At 38.1% G+C, this 23,199-nt stretch overlaps 1 protein-coding gene across 3 annotated transcripts in view; it reads left to right on the top strand.

Moving 5' to 3' along the window:
* The window catches only part of LEPR (leptin receptor), a 46,227-nt gene that overhangs the window by 4,769 nt on the left and 18,259 nt on the right, over nt 1-23,199 (top strand). For all 3 annotated transcript variants that reach the window (XM_069788492.1, XM_069788491.1, XM_069788493.1), the window contains exons 2-10: nt 718-776; nt 3,499-3,807; nt 4,864-4,981; nt 11,849-12,054; nt 14,450-14,595; nt 15,296-15,440; nt 18,293-18,589; nt 18,763-18,880; nt 21,841-22,040. In XM_069788492.1, coding sequence (XP_069644593.1) covers nt 737-776; nt 3,499-3,807; nt 4,864-4,981; nt 11,849-12,054; nt 14,450-14,595; nt 15,296-15,440; nt 18,293-18,589; nt 18,763-18,880; nt 21,841-22,040 — 1,579 coding nt within the window. In that variant the 5' untranslated portion in view covers nt 718-736. The remainder of the gene's footprint in view (nt 1-717; nt 777-3,498; nt 3,808-4,863; nt 4,982-11,848; nt 12,055-14,449; nt 14,596-15,295; nt 15,441-18,292; nt 18,590-18,762; nt 18,881-21,840; nt 22,041-23,199) is intronic.

Raw genomic sequence — 23,199 nt, 5'->3', positions numbered from 1 at the left:
GTTGGCACCAGTTCTTTTAGCAACATAGAAGTTCTCAAGGAAATTGTTCTCAGAAATATTTAAGGAATGAGAATACTTTGGAGGGACTCCCTAAATATTATTTCTTGCCCCAGCATTCTCTGTCTGACTTGAGCTGTAAATTTTACTAATCATTCAGTTCTGGTTAACTACAACAGTAACCAAATTCTGTGTGTTTTACTCTGATATCCTCTACTGAGCTTTTTTTAAAGTATAAAATGCTTATATTTGGGTTTTAAGAGAATTTACATAACTATGGGATGAACATAAAAAAGAACAAAATACCTGAAATGAAAGAACAGTATTGAAATATTACTATAAAGTTTAGTGAAATCTTTACCCTTGAAATGGGTGCCCGAGTGGATGCTGCACTTCAAAAATTGAGTATCTCCTGGGCCTTTAGGTTGTTTGGATTTGTAGTGCCTTTCAGATGACCAAACCCAGAAGGTGAACAATGATCAGCAAAAGCTTGGAGAAATGAAGTACTATCTAGCTCTAACAATGAAAGAAGAGCTGTATTGATATTTAATTGATATTCTAAGCAATGCTTTTTTTCTCAAATGACATTCTGATTTATTCTTCCTTTCTGCCTACAAAGGTGTGAGTATCAAATTAACTGAAGTGCACAGAAATGAAACCCTAGTGAAATAATAGGCTGATAATTATCACCTCTCAGTTAATTTTCTATATGTTTTTCAGATCTGCTCTACAAAACAAGATGTGTTGGCAAATCGTTCTGACCATGTTTGTGCTATTGGGTAAGTTAATAAAAAAATAAGTCTGTTGGAAATTATGTAGAAGAGTAATCACCATTTCTGTTTTACAGTGGTGTTTCAAGTCATGCTACTGGATTAGTATCTTATCACAACATGCAACTAGAATGTACAAAGGACCTGATGTTATCATTGTGCGGAATTGAAATGTTGACATTCTCAGGGTTGTGCCTATGTGTCTTATCCCAAAAAGCAGTGCAACTGACTTTTAAGATCAGAAAACATCAATAGAAAGTATGTGGTGAGTCAAGATGCATTCAAATAAATGCCCCAGTCAAAATTTGATAAGGTAGAAGGTCATGGGCAGTTTGTTTTGTTACCTTAATAGGTCCAAAAGCAGAAGGGAAAATCCTGGTTCCATCAAAACTGCAAAGTTTCTGTTTAGTTCAGTGTAACCAGGGTGTCACTTTGAGCTCTGCTTTTTTAGTTAGCTGACATTCCTGCTTTCATGTGCACAGTGCTGTTAAAGGGTGCTCAATTAACTGCAAATGTTGGGTATAATAAACTGGTTTTCTAATTGGGAAATGTCTGTAACAGTATTGGTGTATGCTGTTCAGGGACAGCTGGTGTTTGCCTTTCATTTTTTTGATTAAAATAAGAACTATTTAAAGACTTTTGGTGATGATGCTCAGGGAGAAAGCAGATGCTGTAATCCAGTGAAGTTAGTTTCAAAATTTGTGTCATCTTGTATCTTCACAAAAGATGAATAAATAATTAGATTTCTATATCTTTTCTATATACATATACATCTTTATATCTATCTTTTCTATATACGTATGCATCTATCTTTATCTTTCTATATATGTGCCTTTATCCACTCAAGGATTATACAATTATCAAATACTGTGTTGTTGACATCCTTTTTTTAAACACCTTACGTAATCTAAACATATTGTGTACCTTTTAATTAGAAAACCTGGATGCCTCAGGGAGTTTTTGTTAGGCCTCAGAGCAGTTTGTCACTACCTGATGGCCTGTAATGACTGAAAGTCAGTGTATCTATTGAGTGGCCATCTCTGTCTGATTCTGAATAAGCAAATAGCCATGGCTGGCATGTTTCTAGCCCTGTTAACCCAGACATGAAATAAGCCACTATTTGAGGGACAGAACTGTAAGTGATGGCCTCCTGTGTGTCTGTGTCATGGACAAACGGTTACACCTGTAGCAGGAAAACATTCTTAATGCATGCTGCTGTTTATTAATGGATATTTAAGAGCTATAGCAATCCTGTGCTAAATGTTCTGTATTGTAATGTATTATAGTTCTTTTTTTTTAAGACTTCTGCAGAAGTGGTAAGTAGCTGCACACATTTTGACTTTATAGGATTTAATTAATCCTGTGAGATTGTCTGGTGTGATATGTGAGGGGCAATCTCTTTAGAAAAAGAGATGACTGGCAGGAATCTCTTCCCACCCCCCAACTGATGCTGTGAATTGGGTAGTATGTTAGTTATCTGTCCTGCTTCATAGGCAGTCATGTCACTTACTCTTTTGTCCTTTTTTAATCGTGTATTATGGACTAATAGTCTGTTCGGTCAACTGAATCTTCTGCATGCAGACAGGAGGCCTAATGAAGCTGATATTTACAGAGGCACAAACTCTGTTAAATGAGAGTGGAGGAAAAAGCAGAACCCTTCAGGAGTCTGGCAATACAAAATCTGTGTAAAGAGAAAACAAGTCGCTTTAACACACTGCATAGTAACACAGTGTCTACTTTTAAGGTAGCATGCATGTACTTTTTTAAAAGCTTTCACTTTGTGTTTTTATATTATTTAGCTTATGCTTCTGTGCTATTAATCAAACAGTGGTAGAGAAATGAAGTTTTTCTTGTTTTGGCTATTGCAAGGCATAGAGCATCAATTAATTTCTATCTAAGGAACTGCTTAAAATATTTATGCCCTTACTAAGCTAAATGCAAAGTGAAAAAATGACCCACATGCCTTTCTGTAACTAGAGCTTTAATCTGTGAAATTCATGCAGTGTTTTACAGTAAGCTGTTTCCAAAACCGACATGCTCATCATTCTCAAAATCATTGTTAGCGTAATTCAAGCTATGACTTACCAACAAGAGCTACAATTGTGGTCAGAGTGATTTTATTTTGAAGAATCTCAGTCTGATGGAAAAGATTATTCTTTTCCTACATCTCATTTCTCAGATAATGCCCTGGGGTTGCATGGTCACATCCAGTCATTTATTCTTGTAATACTATTCTTTGGTATTTAACAGTTACAATGTGACTATGTGTTATATTTACAATGGGATTATTTTTCCTGCGGTAATGGAGCTATGTTAACAAGAGCTGGATTGCAAGTGTCCCAGCGCTACAGGGGGAGATGAGACTCATACCTGTATCGTGTGTGAACTTAGGTTTAGGATTCACTGTAATTTGAATTAATATAAGCTAATTTACCCCAAATTGATGCTTCCCCTACAGTCTTGGTCTTGAATTATTTTAAGAGGTTGAAAAAACAAAAAGTTAGGTGTAGTGACTTTGGGGGAGAAGGCTGGCATCTGTCAGTTGTGACACCAGTTCAGAGGGGATGTTTTTAGTAATTTTGTCTGCAACTCAGAGGAGAATAGTCCCTGTAAATAGTCTGATTTTTATGTAATGAACGTGTTTCTATATAACATCAGCCCCTGCCTTTTCACTGTCAAGTAATATGAACATTTTCTTTTATTTCCGATATCTTTGCCTTTATATTTGCAGACTTTCTTCAAATGGCAGTTGCCCACTGTATGGTCCATCAAATTGCTCCCAGGAACTTTACATTACCCTGTATGCTGATGAATGAGACATTTTTGAGTCCTTTCTCTGCTGGAGTGGTAGAGAGCTGGCCTGGTTTGAGGAGAGACCATGGAGCATCCGAAACCAAGCCTCCCTTGATAATGAATGAAGAAAGTTTTCTGTGTTGCCTTTGGAGTGATAGCGACATTGATTGTTCTTTGTACAGAGCAAGCATGCAAGCAGGGAAGTTTATTCCTTCAGAAATAAGTATCTCTGCTTCACAGAAAATAGGTAGGTTTTCCATTCAAGGGCATAAGAAGTTACTTCTTCAAAAAATGGTTGGGGTATTTTGTTGTTTGGGAGGAGGGGGAGTGGGTTGTATTAATGGGTATTTGTTTTTATCCAGAGCAGACAACATAGTATTGTAAAATCCTTCCTCACAGAAGTCTGTGGTGGAAGATGAAGGAGATTGTATAGCAGTTTCAAAGGGGAAAAAAAAAGTTGGCTGTCTTTCTAGGGAAATTCTAAGTAAAATATGTAGCACTGCATGTAAGGATGTAAGCCCAGATCTTCAAAGGTGTTCAGACGCTATGAGAAATATTTTAAATATTTTTGTGGATATGGGCTTTAAACTCCTTCAGGAGGCGGGGGAGATGGAGAGCAAGTGCCATTTTTTTCTGCCTGGATTGTGATGCCTTAGTAAATATCTGTACATGGATTAGATTGAATTATTTTTTTCCTAGGCTGTTTTTCTCCTCCTGTAAACCACAGTCTCTGAGCAGCGTAATGGCCTGTTGGCGTACTGCTATCAGTGGCAGGAATCTCATTGACCTCAGCAGAGTAGAATTTCATTTTACAAGAACTGTCCCATGGAACAAATAATTCTCTGTTAGAGACTGCCACACTAAATTTGTTGCTGTCGTGTATGCAGTACAGCTGCATATATGTGCACAAAGTGTATGCAGTACAGCCACGTAGAGGCTGTACCAGTTAACAGTAGGAAAACCTTCAACCAGCTGCAGCAGCTTAATTTGTTTCTTCCCCTTATGGCCTTGTCCGTAAAGCCAGGTAAAATATATTCCTTCTCTAATAATTAGAATGCAGCAGTATCACATAGGTTGTTAGCTGTTTAAGTGTTTAAGGGCATATACTGGTGCCCAGTTCAGCAAGTATTATTCGTAAACATTTGCACACTTGTGGTCCAGCCTCATCTTTGTGAATATGTTACTTGTCTTCTCTTTGTAAGTGAATTTTATCCTGGCTCTTCAGTTGGTTTTGGTTTGTTTTTTCTTGTTTTGTTTTGTTTTAATGTAGTTCAGAAATGTTTAATCCTTTTCTTTTGTTCAGATTCAAATTGGAACATTGAATGTTGGATTCAAGGCAAGCTGGGCCTATTAGTTTGTAGCCTGCGGTTTTTGAAGTTGTACTTGAGAGCCGACGTGAAGGTTAATCTTTCATATGCTGTGTAAGTACAGACTCTGTTAAATTTGTCACTGTTGGCATTAGAACTCTGAAAGCATTTTCTAAAATATAAACATTGGCCTCTCAAGCTCGCAGCACAGTGGTAGCATTAGCTTTGCAAGCAGATGGTAAGTTATGTACCTTTGTCTTATCTAAAAGTAATCTTGGTCAGTATGGAAAGTTTATGTTTCTGTCTTCAAATGAGAAACAGTTGGAGTGGAGAGTGGAGAATCCCCCTCCTCTGTCCTTCCCATGTTTCTTAAAATGCTTTAATGAAATCAGTGTTGACTTGCTTAAGATGTCTTTGCTGTTACAGTTGCTTAATGTTAATCTTGGTTCTGCCTTTTTTGTGCTTTTGACCATAAAGCTCTCTCTGTTAAAGTAATTATGTTACTTTGCATTTAAACCAATGCCAAATGCTACTCTAACCACATTGATGCCTCTGAGAGACACCCACCTGTGCAGTTGTCACTGCGGTAAATATTCTCTGGAATGGTAATAGATGGTAATCGTCCTGACTGTGGGGTGGGCAGGTCTTGTATACATGACCTGCTTGATTAGATTGTAAAATCTATTTGATTCCACTTACAAAACCACACTGTTTTTTCTGAATTACGGATAGGTTGGAAGGAATAGCATGAACACACAGTCTTAATTTCCTTAGGAAACAGGATAAAGATAAATAGTTGAATTAGCTGAATTTACAAGTGATGACTTCTACTTAAAAAGCCAGATATCACTTGCCACATATTATCCCTGTAGTCAGGGTAGAAAGCAAGTGTATTAACTACTAATAAATATGGTTGTTTAGTTGACATAATACTTTAAAGCTGAAATCACATTTTGAGTGGGTTTCCATTTCCAGTGTTCCTCATTACTTTGATTTCTGAAATACCATTATGTGTGTGTTTGTGGGAGAAGTAGGTCTGACTTTGCCTCTGTTCCGTCCAGCCTCAACTGCAATAGAAAAATCTTTGCCAGTAATCCTAGTGTAGTAATCTCTGTATTGAATTTTTTTGGTATGCCTAACATCTGTGGAACAACAGATTCGAGTCCCAGCTGGGATGAAGACATCCTTTGTGTTATGAAGGGAATTCAGTGAGTGTCATGCAATTTATGAGAGCAGGCCCTATGGACTCACCAGAGTCCTTGTGGCATTTCTGTATTTGATTACTTCTTGCTGCAAAGGAGAGATGCAGTGCAGTCCCTGACATTGGAGAACTTGTTTCATTTTCCAGGTTTCATATGAATATTTTTCTTTTAGGGTCCCTGTGTTCTGGGGGAACAGCTAGCAGAGCATTTCAGATTTTGGTAAGGTGACAGGTTTCCCTGCTGGCTTGCTGATACCTTAACATTTTATTCACATGAGCCAAAATACCTTGAAAACATTCCCAGTTTTAAAAATATGCATTCCTGGCATGTGTTACTCCCTGGGAGTCTGGAGATCAAGCCAGAATTCTCACATATAGGACAGGCAATGTACAAAAATAATGACCTAGAAGAATCTACAACAAAAAATCTTGGGTCTTCAGCAGCTTTTATTATTTTCAGCATTAAAAAAGTATCCTCTTATTTTACACATCCACAGTTTGCCTGCTTGTAAATGATATCAAGTTACTTTTGAATAGAAAATGTTTTGTTCTGTCCAAAACAGTGTTACGACAGTATTCTGTAAGAAGCTCAAGCAAGGGTAATAATAGGGATTTTACCTTCCGTAGCAGCAAGTGTTTGGGAGGAGAAAGATTATTCTGAAACTTAATTAGACACATTAGGTTGATTGTCTATCAAAAGTGAATGATCTTTCCAGTTGTATGTATTTTAGGAATGCTGTAAACCCCAGTGGTTAATTACATTAACTGGAATCACTTAGCCTTAGGGATCCTTTCGTAGTGACACAGATGAATGCTGCCAGTTTAATTTTGAGCACTGATTATAATTTGCCCTTTCAGCGGATGGTGATGTATATGGTGTACTCATATTTCTGACCTATTTGAAGTACCTGTGAGGCTCTCCTTCAGTTCTGGGCCTAGGCTCCCATGCTTTTAAGGATAAATCATGCAATTTGCCTCAAGACTGGTGGCTTAGTTGAGTGCATCAGTTACACATTGAGCCTTCTTCAGCTGGAGAATATTAACCTTTCATTAGAGACTTATCCTCTCATGAGCTTGGCAGCCATCAGATGTTCTGCAGTTTAACAGGGCAGCTAGTTCAAATAAGTATTGTCCTAGAGCTACTATATATATAAAATATATTGAGATATAATTATTGAAAATCCTTAGAACCTCAGACAGCTTTGCTCCATCAATTCTTAATAAAGGTAGCACTTGCACAAACAATATATAGAAATATTGAAAGGAGAGTTACAGTGGTGACCTTATTTCTGATACACTTCAACATAGCTACCTAAATGTGATGTTGTACCTTTCCTGAAATTAGAGGAATTGTAGAAGTTGATGTATTTCTTCCTAAAACAATTTTGACCTTTTGTTTTTGGTTAGGTGGTCCAATTGCAAGAAATTGATTGAAATTCACTAAAGACATTCTGCAGTGTCTGAAGTCTAGAAGTTCATCACGGGGCCACGGATTAATTTAGCATAAGTAATGACACCTTCTGAAGTATGGTTGAATTGTGCACCAAAATACAAAACATTTAGGAGGTGTTAACTTAAGGTGTTGACTAAAAGAACTATTTGTGCACAACTGAGAAGTGCAGTGTTTGGAGTGGAAAAGAAAAGCAATCCTTGGACACATGCCCTTGTTGCAATGTTAATTACTTCTGTGGTTCAGGGCATGCAGTACATTTTTATTTGTTCCCCCCCCTCTTCTGCAGTGTCTTATGCTTTAGTCCCGTGTTTCCAGCTTAAAGTCACATTGCCTTTGCACATTGTCCCTCCCTTCTCTGCCAGCTGTTAAAACTTTAGTCCAGTTCACTAGTTTTCAATTGAATCTCAGAGGTGGGCTCTGGTAATCCGTTCACAGAAGTTCATATGCTTAGTACCTATCTGGTTTTTGCTTACCTCTCTGTGCCAAGACAAAGCTCTCCAATTCCAGCAGCCAGCACTATAAAACTGAATGGGGACATAGTATATACTCATATATTTTATAAGCCCTCTGTCTTTCCTTCCCCCCACCACAATTTGGATCTGGCTTAGATCTGATCACTGTTGCATGATGTAAAGTGCTTGTTGAACCAGGATTTATAGCTTCTCTCAGTGTGCTGCAAGTCTGATGGAAAAACTCCAGTTTTTAATAGCCCATTGCTTTGTTTTAAGTTTACCCCAAATTTCTCCTTTCATTCTACTGAATGAAGTCACTGACCTCTCCTGAACTTGTGAGGGCTTTATAAGCATGAGCTCCTCTAAAGTCAGTATCTGCAGTTTAGGAACAACAGTTATTCTGTGACTGGATCCATCTGCAGCCAAACTGAAGATGACAGGCTGCTCGTGCAATCCCAGGCTGCCACAGTTCTCCAAAATACTTCGGCTTTCTGTTGTTTTGCTTGTAATCAGGTCTCATACATTTAGCCCAGGCAATTTGGAGTAAGTTGATGTGGAGGCCTCTCACAATTACGCCCTCCATTGATCTATTCTCTTATCCCAAACTCAGTTTTGTGAGATAGTCCCTGTGTCTTGCCAGTTTGCGGAAATGCAGAGCTCATTACCCTGTTTTTTAGTATCCGGCTATCTTCCTCCGGGAGCAGACCTGGCATCTGATAACATAGCTTGGTCTTTCCCCTTGCTTTGCCCTGGTTGCCTGCAGAAGTGGTGAGCTGTAAGAGAAGTCTGCAGTGTAGAAGTGAGATACTGGTAATTCTCTGTCACAAGGGGTGGAAGGCCTGCCTGGCATGGAGCCACAGGATTTTCCTCCAGTTACACTTGCATTCCTACACACAGCATTTTATACAGTAAACAAATGAAAAGGTTTGTGTGATGGGAGCAGGGAGAAATAACAACCTATGCCTTTTTACTCCCAAATAAGTGGCCTTTGAAACACAATATTGGCATAACACAACATGGGGAGGAGCTCTCTAGCTTTTTTTTTTTTCCCCCTGTACACAGGTGGTCTTCTGGGTGCAAATGAGCTCAGTTTGACAGTTAAAAATTGAAATAATTATTAGGAATGATTAGGAGAAAGATGGGGGTGGAGGTAACTGCTTTCCAGATAGATCAGATTAAAGACATGGTTTGCTGAAAAGACTACATTCTTATGGATTGATTGTGGGTTTTTTGAGACTAATAAAATCTGCGAGCAGCAATAAAAGGCAGAGAAACTTAAAAGAAAATTCTGCGAAGTCTTTGAAAGGAAATTCAGGAGAAAGAAGTGGAGCCACAACTATAAAGACAAAAATATTCCAAGTAATTTAAAAACTGTATGTCTGCCAGATACCATCAGTATAAGGTTCCATAATTCTTGTGTCCTAAAGTCTATGAGTCCTGGTAAAAATTATTTTAGGAATGTCAGTATTCACTGACTGTAGCACTAATAAATGTAAACTACATACGCATATGAACCTGCATAGCTTATGGGGTCATTATTGCAGAGTACAGGTGCTATGAGGGCATAGTGTTATTGAAAATCCTTGTGTTAACCAGCTTCAAAGAGTTTCCTAAAAACAAGGTGGATGCATAATGTATGTGTGGTGATCAGTGAAAGATGAGGGGAGTGGGGCCCCGATTCAAGGAGATCCATGTGTGTACATTGTGGGTTCCCTTGCAGTCCCAGTCAGCATGATTTGCATGCACTCTTCCTCATAATTCATCATCCTTTTGTTCGCTTCCAACCTGTCTTCAATTTTTGACCTTTTCTTTTTTAAGTAGGGCAGATTATGGTAATGGGATCAGTGAATCATGCCCATTTCCCCTGTGCTCTACAGTCAATTAAATGTACTAGATACCAAGTTGACTAAAAACAAAAACCAGAAAATCTTGTCCTTTCTTCTCCTCCAATGTAGAGTTCTCTGCCTTCCCTGAATTCAAGTGTTACAATGAGTCATACCAACTATAAAACCATTTAAAAATTTTACAGAAAGGTTCTTATTCTATTAATTTCAATTTCTTTCTCTGAATTAGTAAAACAAAACCCTTACTATACAGAAATAATTCCAAACTTCAGAACAATTCAAAACATAAGCTTTTTTTGTAAGGATGAAATGTCAAAAGCAGGAAAGAATCCAGGATGGTTTAACTTCAGGATTTGCCTTGGCTTTGCTGCTGTGAGAAGTTTGCCCACAAAGTATTCACACTATTAAATTCACTACCTTAAGGAGGCCTGTGTCACCAAATACCTGCAGTACACCATAAACGTGTATCTGTGTTTGAAAGAGCCCAGAGAATATCTGTGGAATAGAAATGAGAATGCAGAATACTTCAGGGAACTGCTGGTTGCTCTAAGGATAGAAGCAGCTTTGTGCCCACTTGTGCAGTATTTATTTCATAAATCGAGAACAGTTTGACTGAAGTCAGTGGAGATTGAAAACATGTATAAAAGAGTAATCATGCACGAGGATTGCTCTAAAAATGCCTGTAAAACATACTTGAAAAGCATCTGCATACTCATGTGTACATGGGAAATAGTATGGGTCTTCTTCGTGCTGCTGCTTGTAGTTGACCCAAGGAAAATTGTATATGTTTCAGAGATATAAACGAAATGTGATGGCCTGTATTTCAATATGAATGTGTACGCTCTTTTTGTATCCTGTAAAACATTAGCTGTCATTAAGAGACATCATGCATGATTGCTTGCATCAGTATATGCTACTTACTTTGTCATTTATTTCATTTAAAATGTATTGAAATCATATTGTTAGAAAATCTGATTAAACTCTTTATGAAACTTACATTATGTCCATGCAGCTATTAGCTTCTAAAACTTCAAAAGGTTATCTTAGACCATACAGTTTTTGCAGTGGATTATGTAATCAAAACCCATGTATGTTAAACTCTCAAGGAAGGAGGGTTAATAATAATAATAATAATAAAAAAGCTTGAAACTAAATCTGAACATTAAGTCAAATTCAGCTTCATTCTGAGAAGCAATAAAAGTAAAATGCAGTAAGTTACTTACTAAATATTTTCCGTGAGCCTGTCCAAGACAATAGTAGTAATGCATGTGAGTAAATAATTTGCTTTCCTAGGAAACATTAGACTATCTACAGAAACAAGCTGTGCATAAAAATAATTAAAGCCTTATCTTGGAGTTAACTGCACAATGTTAAGACTTTTGGAGGACAGGTGTCTTTTTTTTTTTTTTTTTTTTTTTTCCCCAAATACTGTAAGTTGTTGAAAATGAGTGCTAAAATGTGTTCTGAATGGTGGAGTTCTTTAGCCTTTTGTTATTCCAAAACTTGTTTTTCACTTGAATAGTTTTTTTTTATTATTCTATTACTGATAATGCTTAATTGTAGCAGAAGCTGGAAAGAATGTTAAATTGTTTAGATATTATTTCAGTGCCTCATGAATAGGAATTAGAACATAATCTCTATGGGGATGGCAGAGAGCTGCCAATTAGTGCACTGTAATGCAAACTAACTTTGTGTGTGTAAGAACTATCTAGTAATAGTTACCATCAAGAATCAGAAACTAGTCTGACTAAACTGCAGGTATCATCTAGTATTGTAACACGTTGGTTTTAAAGCCAAACCTTAGGAATAATTGTCATGAAATCATATTTACTTTACTTGGAAACCATTTTAAAAGGGAGAAGCAGCAAAGTAAAAACAATTGGTTACAATTACTGCCTTTTTTACTTTTTTCATTAATTTTTTTTTTCTCCAAATAAACCTTATCCAGATGGGCAAACCTCCTCTATTGAGATAGAGTATAGAAAGAAATACTGGTTTGGTTTGTTTCATGGTTTGTTTTTTCCCTTGTAGATCAGAGCTATCACTGGGAGATGTATCTACGAGCTCTCTAAAGGGGACTGTCATGGTTGCTGAGTGTGACTGTAGCGAGTATGACAAATGTGAGTGCTGTGTGCCTTCTCTGAGACTCAACTACACTTACATCATGTGGCTGAAGATGATGATTGGTGTAACACCTCTGTGGTCACCTTTGATGTCAGTCAAGCCCATAGACATAGGTAAGTATGACCTATATTTTAAACCTTTTTTAATGGAGAACAGCAGCAGGATGTCCCTTCTGGAGAAGGAGGGCGCAGACAGAAAAGGAGAAGGCTCCCTGGTGCTGTCTCACTTACTCAGGTGCTGTACACATTTCTTAGCTGCCTAATGCCTGTCTGGGCTCTGGTACAAAACCATACTGAGCAAAGGCCAGGCTGTCAACATACTTGAGCTTTCATTTCTAATCAGGACTTCTCTGTGCCTGAGTCTGGGGCAGTGGTGGAGCTTATCTGCCTATGCTGCTGAGGACTTGAATTAAAAAGTGAGGGGGGGGGAAAAAGCTGTTCCTAAAGTTACTTAGCAAATAAACCCACCTCTTTTCTCAAGCAGCTCTGTTGTCCTGATGCTTTCTTCCTTACACATACAATACTAGCATCTTCCAAGTTGGAAAACATTCCTCTGTAGTTAATCAAGTTAAAACTATACTGTCATGAATTTGATATGTGTTGCTATACAATATGCACAGTTATTGCAGATCTTGGCAAATTTCAAAAAGGCAGGGACTCTGTCAGCTGTGAGGAAAAAAAATAGAAATTTTATAAACTTCTTTCTAACTGATGTGCTTTGCAGACAGAATAAGTTAAAACTCCCTGGGTGGGCTAGTTTTGAAGATGAGAGATTGCATTTTTCATCATGCTGCTTTTAAATTATGCTACAGGAAAAAATTAAAAATTCAGAGTTGCATCTGCCAATATTTAAAATTATGTAATTAGTTTGTTCTGCTTAGTGAAGTATGTTTTTAAAATGCATAATATTAGTATATGTTCTGCCAAGATTTAGCTCAATTAAAAATTATTTTGAAAGTTAAAACTGAATACTTGTGTAATGTAGAGTTGTACTTGCTTATAGGTTATATTAATAGAACAGGTGGCATCAGTAGAACAGACACCATTACATTACACTTTCGTGACAATACAGACAAAGATTACTGATTTTTGTTTTAAAAGTCATACCTCCTCCCAAATCACTTCCTGCTGGTCTTCATTAAGTTAATTGCTTTGAGATGGTATGTAAGTAATAATAAAATAAGATCTGACTTAGTGTAGTGAATTTATACTGAAAATAATAACTTTTTGTTAAACTGAGTGAGATTCCAGTACGACCACTTAAATGATACACCTTGAAGAGCTGAGAGATCAATGAAAGGCTATTTTGTATTTAATCTGGTATTGATAGAGGCAGACTCTTACTTGAGCGGACCCCACAGGAGCAGTAGGAGGTTCCAGGAAAGACTAATGTGTTGTCTGATCACGTGGTTCAAATGATAGGAGGCAATTCTAAGCTAAGCACCATGGATGTGCGTCATCTTCCTAACTCTGCCAGCTCGGTTACTGCTACCAGCCCACCTTCACCTACATGGAGGTTACTATCATTTTCATTCTCCCATTAGAACTACTTCTGTGAGCCTTTCCCAGCCTCCCGCACTCATATTTTCCAGGTTAGCAAAAACATAGTGTAGACAGCATAAAGCCTTGAATGGAAGTAATGGTTATATCTGGGGGGGGTGGGTGCGGGCTGTGGACATCCAGTCCAGATGGTACTCGATGTGAACATGTGCCCACTGCCTAAGCCTCTTGGAAGTGCTTTCTCTTCAGCTTTTGCATGTGCTGTTTACTCTGCATTGGTTTTTAACAAAATATTACTCTTGTATGGGAGAAACTCAGAGCTGTGAGTGAGGACAAGGTCAACCAAAAGACACTGTATTTACACAGTGATTTGAAAAGGTCTCAGTAACAGCTAAAAGTAGTGTTCCTTGCCTTTGTTCGAGGAAGGGTGAATGTAATCCTAATCATCATTCTAAATTGCCCATCCATTTCCCTCTCCAAAGAGTTCTCTTCATCCTTGTGGGAAGTTTCTGAAACCCTCCATTTTTAATTTGCCCTAATGTAGCTCTCCTGGAGACCCTTCCTTCATAGCCATAGTCACTGTGGAAGGGATGGGAGTATTTAGAAATTCTTTGTGTACCATATGAGGACATTACCTCCTGTATCTTAAGAAGCTGTACAAATTGCTTTGCTGAGCACTCCCATCCCTCAGTCCTCTTTTCAGCAAAACAGGTAGGTTAGTGCTTGGTTACTGGGAAGAATCATGGCCCAAGGCAAGAAATTCATGTAGTTTTAAGGCAAATGTTAGGTCAAACGGTATGTCCTGATAACTATATAACAATGCCAGGGTGCACTTTTCCAGTGATATTACTCAACATTACTCTGTTGTACACTAGCTGTAGAGCAGCTCTTGAAAACTGGGTTTAAAGAAAAGGTGTGAAAGAGACTTCTGAATCACTAAAAACCCATTACTGCCAGCAGTCACAGGCAATAAGGTTAGTGGTAAACTTGTCAATTAATTTGTCCACAGTAAAGCCTGAACCTCCTTTGAACCTGCATCTAGAAATGACAGAGAAAGGTCAAGTGAAGATCTGCTGGTCCGACCCTGTGCTGATGCCATACCCACTTCAGTATGAAGTGAAGATCTCTGCAAATTCAGGTCAAAATGGTTGGCAGGTGAGTCAGCTCTGCTCACTTTCATTTACGATGGAGCAGTGCAGGATTGGCGGGTCTCTTCCAGAGCCCAGGATTTCTTACCAACCTCCTTGTCATTGGGCAGTGGCTCTGGTGGGTTGAGCAACGTGGCTGGTCTGGTGGAGCTGGGCACGGCACACTGGTTTTTCCTGAGCTGATGTGTCCATTAGACCCTGGTAAATGTCAACAGAGTGTGGTAAAGCTGGCAAGCTGGACTTTACATCTGTTACACAGGAGAGCCTCTACACAATGATGAAAGACCCATCTCCTGATTGCTCTTAAAAACAAACTCCCATCTTTCTTTTTGGATGAAATGCTAGATTCTGTGAAGTCTAAAGGCAAAGCACTCTCCTTTCAGCAAGCCCCGAATTCCATGATACATGCGTATATGTTTAATATTTATAGTTTTTATTAGTGAACTGCTTTTTCTGTTGCTACTATGCAACTGGCTCTGAAATGAAAAGCAGCTGTTAATTAGCAGTCCATAATGAAATAACATGTTTTCCACAGAGGTATGCAACCTCTACCATATTCAAATTTACAGTAAATTTAAAGAAGAAAGCTTTTTTTACCCAACTTGCTACCTAAAAACTACTCTCTGGACTATTTGTTTTGGTTCTCTCTGTCTCTTACTTTTTCCTGTTTCATTATACAACAATAATGGCTTCTGATAATCCAACAGATGGTTCAAGTTGCTTTAGAAACCTCACTGGCCATAGACAATAAACTACTTGATTCTTCATACTTAGTTCAAGTGCGGTGCAAGAATCACCATGGTCCAGGATTCTGGAGTGACTGGAGCACACCATATAATCTCAACTTGGGAGGTAGGTCACATGCAGTCGCTTACGTGCAGTAAGTAGTCTTTTGGAATAGAACAGATTCCCAGTTTGGTTTGTTTTGTGGAACGAGTATTTGAGAGCATGTGTTGTCCAGGGAGGTACAGTATGCAAGAGTTGGGCTGAAAAATCCTGTGGAAGTTCTTTACCCTTCTGCTTCTCTTTCTGCGCAGCTTTGCCTGAGATTCTGTTCTTTCCTTTGTACAAACCTTGCATTAGAAGAGTTCTGGACTAATGCATGTAGACTGCACAGTCAGCTCCATGACACCTCCTTGTCTGGCCCTGTTGCTTGCTCACCAAGGACCTCTTCAGACCCAGAAGCAGCGCTTTTTCTAAGATTTTTTTCTGTTTCAAAAGACAGTTGGCAGCATTTAACCTCAATATGAGATTTTTCTCCTAATGCTTTCTCAAACTTTTAGTTTAGGATCAGGCTTTGTAGCTGAACTGAAAGCACAGAACATAGTTTCAGGTTTGTAGATTTAACCTAATCCATCTTGGTTTGTAATGCTGAGTCCCATTCATAAACTACGTAATAGTCCCAGTCGGTCAGTTTCAATGCATGTGGCTTTAATGTTAAGCGTATTATCTTATATACTGTAATCAACTTACTACCCAAATAGGGTGAGTTCCTGACATGTCGCACACAGTAAGAGCTCTCTTGGACTGAGTAAAGGGCTCGTATGATTTAATGAGGTTCTTTATATCAACATAGTTCCTGCTAAAATGATAGATCATAATGACTTTTCATTCATGGTCGGAGTATATAGGAAGGGAAAGAAACTTTGTTTGGCAAATCCTTGGTCAGTTATCAGGAGTGCTGATTTGCTTTGCAAATTGAGCTGTTTTGGGTTAGCCTAAAGATTTCACGATTTTTGCATTGTATTTTTCCATGCTCTGCTTATGATCAACTGGAAATGTTTTGGTCTGTGTTGTCACAGGTATCCTCTGAACTATTACATGACAGTACTAGTGCTTTACCTGGGTGCTTGCATGTACACCTCCTTACTGTATGCTAAATAGTGTAATATATGTACTTAAATCAAATACCAGGGAAATAACTAAACTTTGCAGAAGGAGCTCTCTTCTAAGAAAGCTGAAAAGACCCTCGTGGCAATCAAGCATGAAACACAGGATGCCTGATTATATGACTAGAGGCCTAACTGGCCCTTAGTCTTTTGGATTTATATCTATATATATAAAAATAAAAATTAAAGTGTGTGTGTGCATTATATATAAAACTATATAGCTTTGAGAATTTTGGGGGGGTAAATACACGTTCTCTCTCACATATGCATATACTGATATTTTTAGAAAGAGTTTATGAGTGTATTGAGAAATAGGGATGTAGAAGAGGTGCAGTAGATACTGTTAGATTATTTTTTATTAATCCTGTTATGGTATATGTAATTGTATTAAACATACATCTCATCACCAAAATAATCCCATTGTGACAAACCTGATGGCAGCCTAGAAAGATTAATTTCTTCACTGCAGGAAGCTCAAATTGGCATATTCTCCCACTGGCCAATGCTAGGATGAGCCAATGGAAGAACAGTGGAGCGTGCAGCACAGCTGGGAGCAGCGAAGCAGCTGGTACAGGAACACTGCCTTGCATTCATGGAGGCACATTAACACCGCCAGAGTAAATGCTGAAATCAGGCAGTTATATTTTTGTACAGCTGACCAGTTTCATGTTCTGATTTATATTTAACATGAAAGTCTTTGACAATGACAGTATTGTAAGTCTGCTCTACTATTTGAGAAGGCCTGTGTTTTGGAAAAAATCCTAAAAATATCTGACGTGGTTCCTCAACTGCGGAAGGCAAACCTGACCTTTTAAGGATTTTCATGCTGGCTTTGGGTTGATCTTTGGCAAACTGTTCCTTTTCAGCAGGTGTGGAACACCTGTGGCTTCCCTAAGTACCTGACTGGTTGAGGTTGAGCTTATGCATCTTTACATGCTTTGCAAATTCCGTATCTTTATGCCTAGGTGAATTACCTACTGTATCACTGCTACCATTTGGTATTAACTACACTGCTGAGATTGTAAAACAAGTTTCTGAGACATTAATCTCCTGCTGACTTCAATAGGAGCAGGAGTAATAACTACTGGAAAGCTTGATTTTTTTTATTTTATTTTTTTTTTCCCAGTCCTCTCTCCCCCAGTTCTGATTAGCAATTCTCTCAAAATCTATGTTCCAGTGTTACAATAATGCTTCAGCTACCATAGGATTTCAACATCCTTGCAGGGTTAAAGGAGTTAGATTTCTTTTTTAATTCCTCCCCCCCTGCCCCAACCCAAACATCACTCTTCTCTTACTTTTACCTGAGGACAATTTTAGTGATTTTAAGATTTGTGGTGTATGTGTTTGTGAGATGAGTTACAGAAGCTAACCCTTTCTAGGTTGCGAGTACTTGTTGCAGTATTTAAATAAGCTGACCTGATGCCTTAAAAAAGTGGGCTGAGTAAAAAGCAGCAATGTTAATCTAGTTTCCCAAGATTTAATTTACAGGAGCCTGTATGATTCTGTGTTTCCCTTGTGCTGCTGTGTATTGCTTTCACTGTACCCTCCAGTGATTTTGTGCTCAATTAATGATTGCCTGGGGATATTAAAGATTATTTTTATCAGAATATAGAAACTTGAGTTTTGGAGGGAGACTGTCAAAGGCTCGTTTCTGCCCCTCTCCCCTATAGTTGTTAATAATAGTTAAGAAGTAGGAAATTTAGAAATACAACTGGATGATAATAATATTTTTCTATTGACATATGCTTTTATGTTTTTTTTTAATTCACATTCTAATCTCAATAGATATTTTTCTCCTTTTCCCCTTCTGTGTAGCTGAAGTCCTGTACTTCCCTCCCAAGATACTGACCAGTGTTGGTTCTAACGTTTCCTTTCACTGCATCTATAAAAACAAAACCAAGATTGTAGTGTCCAAGAAGATTGTCTGGTGGCTGAATTTAGCAGAAGAAATCCCAGAAAGTCAGTATACGCTTGTGAATGATCGCGTAAGCAAAGTTACTCTTTTCAACTTGAAAGCAACAAAACCTAGAGGAAGTTTCTTCTATAACGCGTTATACTGTTGTCATCAAAATAGGGAATGTCATCATAGATACGCTGAATTATATGTAGTAGGTAAGATTCCAGATGATTTTAAATTATATTTTTGGTGCATTTTAATAGTAAGGTCAGAATATTTCCACTTTAAATGCCAGTTAGCTTTTATTGAGCAGTTATGATTTGTAATGCATGTTTTTTGTATAAAAAATTATGTCTTTATTAATAAACTTTCAATGTGTTTTAATTAGATGTGAATATTAATATCACATGTGAAACGGATGGGTACTTAACTAAAATGACTTGTAGATGGTCTGCAAACCCAAACACATTGCTCCTGGGGAGTTCCTTGCAGTTAAGATACTACAGGTATGTATAGCTTTTAATGCAGTCTTTATGTTTGGAAAGTGTTGCTCTGGAAATACTTCCATTCAGGATTCTTTGCTGTAATAATAATTATAAAATGTCCTCAGTTTCTGTAAGCTGGACTTTTTCGCAACTGGAACTCCAGAGGTATTACCTATGTGTGCAGAAAGGGCACCATAGATAGCTGAGTACGCAACATGGATTCTACTTACAATGTTTTTCAGCATTTGTAAAACCTGTAGATGCAGTTTGGAAGCCAGTGCTCTTAAAGCAGATGTGTTTGCTTGTATCAGTTATAAAAATTATTCTTCTAGTTGCTCGTATCTACAAATTGTAAGGAAATAAGGAAAAAAACCATTCACAGTGAGAGTGCCTGAGCATTGGAGCAGTGGCCCAGAGAGGCTGTAGAATCTCTGTCCTTGGAGACTTTCAGATCTCGACTGGACAGGACCCTGGGCAACTTCATCTGACTTTGAATTTAACCCTGCTTTGAGTTGGAGGTAGGACTTGAGACCTCTTGAGGTCTCCATTCAATCTTAGATTTTTCTATAATTCTGTATCTTTTTTTCTATATACAGACAGTAGATAAAAATACAGGGATAGAATTTAATTCATTCCAGATGGAAGAAAATCTTGCTTATAAAGAGAAAATCAAATCTTAATTCATAAAGGGAATATTGCTTTATGAAGGTAGCATCTTTGGTGGCTACAGCAATTCTTAGTTTCCATGGTTTTGGTCAGGTGTTTTGGCCTAGCTTGTTTTCAGGTAGTTGGTTTGATTTTGTCTGTCTTTTGGACAGAGAAGGAGAACTGGGGTGTGGTGTGGAGCAAATACATTATTGTTTGCAAAATACAAACCTGATTATTAAATCAGTGGTGTGATCATCCTTATCTTCATGTGCACAGATATTGCCTGTGATCGTATTGTTTTACCATGAAACTAAAAAATCCCTTTGAGTTACTAATATATATTGAGCTTGAGAGTTTCCTAGAACTGCGTTAGTCTTTATATAAACAAGATAGACAGACAGACAACCCTTCCTGCAAAAAAAATCTTTAGTTTTACTGCTCTGCTGGACTGGATATGCAAAGGTTTTGGCAAACAAGCTTAAATCAGCCCTGGGGCCTAATCCTTTGGAAAGCTGGACTGTCTTCTCTGTTGGGGGTGGACTGAAGTTTTGAACTATCGTAGTACCCAGGTGAATATTTCTCGGGATTTTGTGGGCTAAGGTAATAACTGGAATGCTTGAGACTTCAAGTGGAGGCTTTTAGGGCAGGATTAGTGACTAGCTGACTACTAAGGTAGGTTTTGTTTCAACTGTCTTCACAAATATGAATATAATGAGTGTATTGCTGGACAGAGAGCTTGAAATAAAAACCATGCTGCTCTTGCCATGTTTTTTATTCCCACTTTTTCACAGTTCAGTTTTAGCTAAAAATGTTATTTTCTAATAGGAGGTGATATCTGTACATTTGTTACAGTGTTCTGCTAGAGCAAACAGTGAACATTAATACAGACTGAAAATGCTTCCCAGACGCTAGTATTTATTGTGATCGTTCTTTTTGTTCTTTTTTTTTTTGGTTTGTTAATAGTAACTTCTGAAAGAGGAGAGAAAAAAAAAAAAATCATGGGGGACCACATGAGTGTAGTGACTCCCAAAAAGTTGAAGTATAAGATGTTTAAAAATTTATAGTTATGAAAACACCAGTATCATTTCCATAACATTCTATTGCATATTAGGAACAAAAATACAGGAGGAACTTGAATGTTTACAAGCTTGAAACCAAATGAAATGGTCAGGTTTTTCAGTTGCCCAAGCTTGATTGTAAGAGGCACCATAAATATGTTGGAGTTGCTAGTATTTGCTTAAACACAGGCAAGTCCTCACGATGGAAGTGGGAAGTTAGATGTGTTGCATCGACATCAGACACATCAGGTTTTCCAGGAGCATGCAGTTATTCTTCTTAGTTACTGCTGCAATTACATTTTACAGATGAAATACAAAGCTCTACAGTAATGTCATGTGATAGCTTTGCTGTGTTGGTGTTTTGTTTTGGTTGGGTTGTTACTACATCTTCCTCTACAGTCAGTGCTGCCAACAGAAACAGCACAGAAATGATCATCCTGTAAAAACAGAGAATGCTAAGCTAAACCTTCAAAGCACAAGGCACCAGTTTAATCAATATTAGCTATGTTGACAGGAAGAGGGAGGAGAGATTCAGCTAAGTGTAACTTTTGTGGTTCCGTTGAGTAACTAATACCCTATCTGGCCACTCTTACCACAAGTCTGAGCTGTGCACAAGCTTAGGAGAAATTAGGAGAAATTTGAAAACTTTCCTTTCTGTCACCAGTAAGATGTCCGGTGCCATTTTATCGAGAGTCCAGGTCTCCTCTCTTCAGTTGCCAGACGCAATACTGGCTGTATGTGGGATTTTAATACCACCCTCCAGAACTGATATTTTTATGGGATTTCCATCTTCTGGAGACTTCACTGTACATGTCGGATTGGTCCACGTGGCAGCTTTCCCCTGGACGCCAGTTAGTTATTTTGAAGGTCATATTCCCGGCTGGAGTAAATTCTTGGCTGGAGATCTGCCTTGCTATGTTTATTGCTAATACATACCACTCGAGTAACATGATTTATGAGTATTTGGAGATGCCTGCTCTTGTACCTGTTTCTTCCTGTTGCTATTCTCTTATCAAAAGATTTTGCACTGGGAAGAGCCTTCACATCCTGCTTTTTTCAGGCTAAGAGCCAAAGCTTTGAGGAGTAACGCTGCAGTGTTATTTATCCATCTAGTGCAGATTCAAGTTCAAGATCTGTCCAAATAATCATCCAAAAACCCCAGATGGTTCCAGTGACACCATTTGTTTTAATTGCCTTCAGAGTTCTATTTTACTGATGCCATGAGTAGCTCATAGTTGCAATGTATTAACTGAATGGTTTTTTTTCTCTTTTAAGGAGCAGAATTTATTGTTCTGACTTTCCAAGTACTTCTCCAAAATCAGAGGTGAAAGAATGCCATTTACAGAAGAATCATTCTTACGAGTGCACATTTCAGCCTATTTTTCTTTTATCTGGATATACCATGTGGATAGAGTTCAAGCACTTACTAGGAACACTTGAATCCTCACCAACTTGTGTCGTTCCAGCAGATGTGGGTAGGTCAAGATTCGTGCATGTCTGTCTTCGCTTGTGACCTTGGATTTCATTCCTTATATGGTGTAGGTAAAGTACTTCTTCAAAGCCTTTTAAATAAATTAGATTGTGGAAAGAACATAAAAACATAAGAGCTTTGATATTGTCTTCTAAAAGACATTGGATTAAACGTTATTTCCATACATCTTCCTTGGCACAGGAGCAGATTGTAACTGCAGCTAATACCTATAAAATGAAACATCCAGTTTTGCATATTTATCTTCTTGGGTGTTTTGCAAAGACATCTACAGAAAATGCAAGTGTTATATTTAAAAAGGCAGTCTCATTTTTAAGGTTCTTGGTTATCTTAATTTTTCTGAAGTTTTCAATTAGTTGTTAAGTTTATCCTTTGATACCGTGTAGCACTACCTGTATTACTTACCCAGTTATATAGTAATTTAAAATCATAGGGACTGTTCATGCTCTTGCATGCTTTTGTAAAGTTTCTTTTGTGACACACAGAACACTTAAACTTGTATAAAAGCAAGAGGCAGGAACAGTGAGTGTGTGAGGAAGCATGCATACAGAGAACATAAATTAAACCGAATTATCTTTTGCATTTCAAAGTTTAAATAGAGTAAGCAAAAGTGAATGACACGGAAAGGAAAGGCAAAGTTCAGTGCATTATAGCTAAGTGGGGTATGGGAATTACTATTATTACTATTAATTTGGTGACCTTGTGGTTTTCAAGGTTGCTCCTGTCCAGTTCACAGAGGGTTGTTTGTGCCTTTTTGACAAGCAAGTTCACCAATTGTCAGAGAACTATTGGGAGCCTTGGGCGTCAGAAAGGAGGGTGGTGTGAGGGATGGCGAGTGGATATCCTGCACTTCTGCTGCTTAGACAATTTGCCAAGAGAACCTGGCACCTTGTCAGCATGGCAGCTGTAGTGTCAGTCTGTGTCGGGCACATCTGTGCTCTCAGTTGGCTGTGCTCTTTTGGGGAAAGATGGTAGCTTTATATGATGCTGCCCAGTTAGGAATTCTAGCAGAGTTTTAGAAGTCTGGTTTATTCAAGTCATCACTTCAAATAAAAAGCTATGAATAGAATTGACCTACACTGAATGAAAAGTGCTCTGTATCATAGTAAAACAGAACATACTCATTCTAGCACCACCCAAAATTT

Source organism: Haliaeetus albicilla, chromosome 8, assembly GCF_947461875.1.
Source record: "Haliaeetus albicilla chromosome 8, bHalAlb1.1, whole genome shotgun sequence".
Lineage (NCBI taxonomy): Eukaryota > Metazoa > Chordata > Aves > Accipitriformes > Accipitridae > Haliaeetus > Haliaeetus albicilla.
This window is presented reverse-complemented; position numbering and strand designations above follow the sequence as displayed.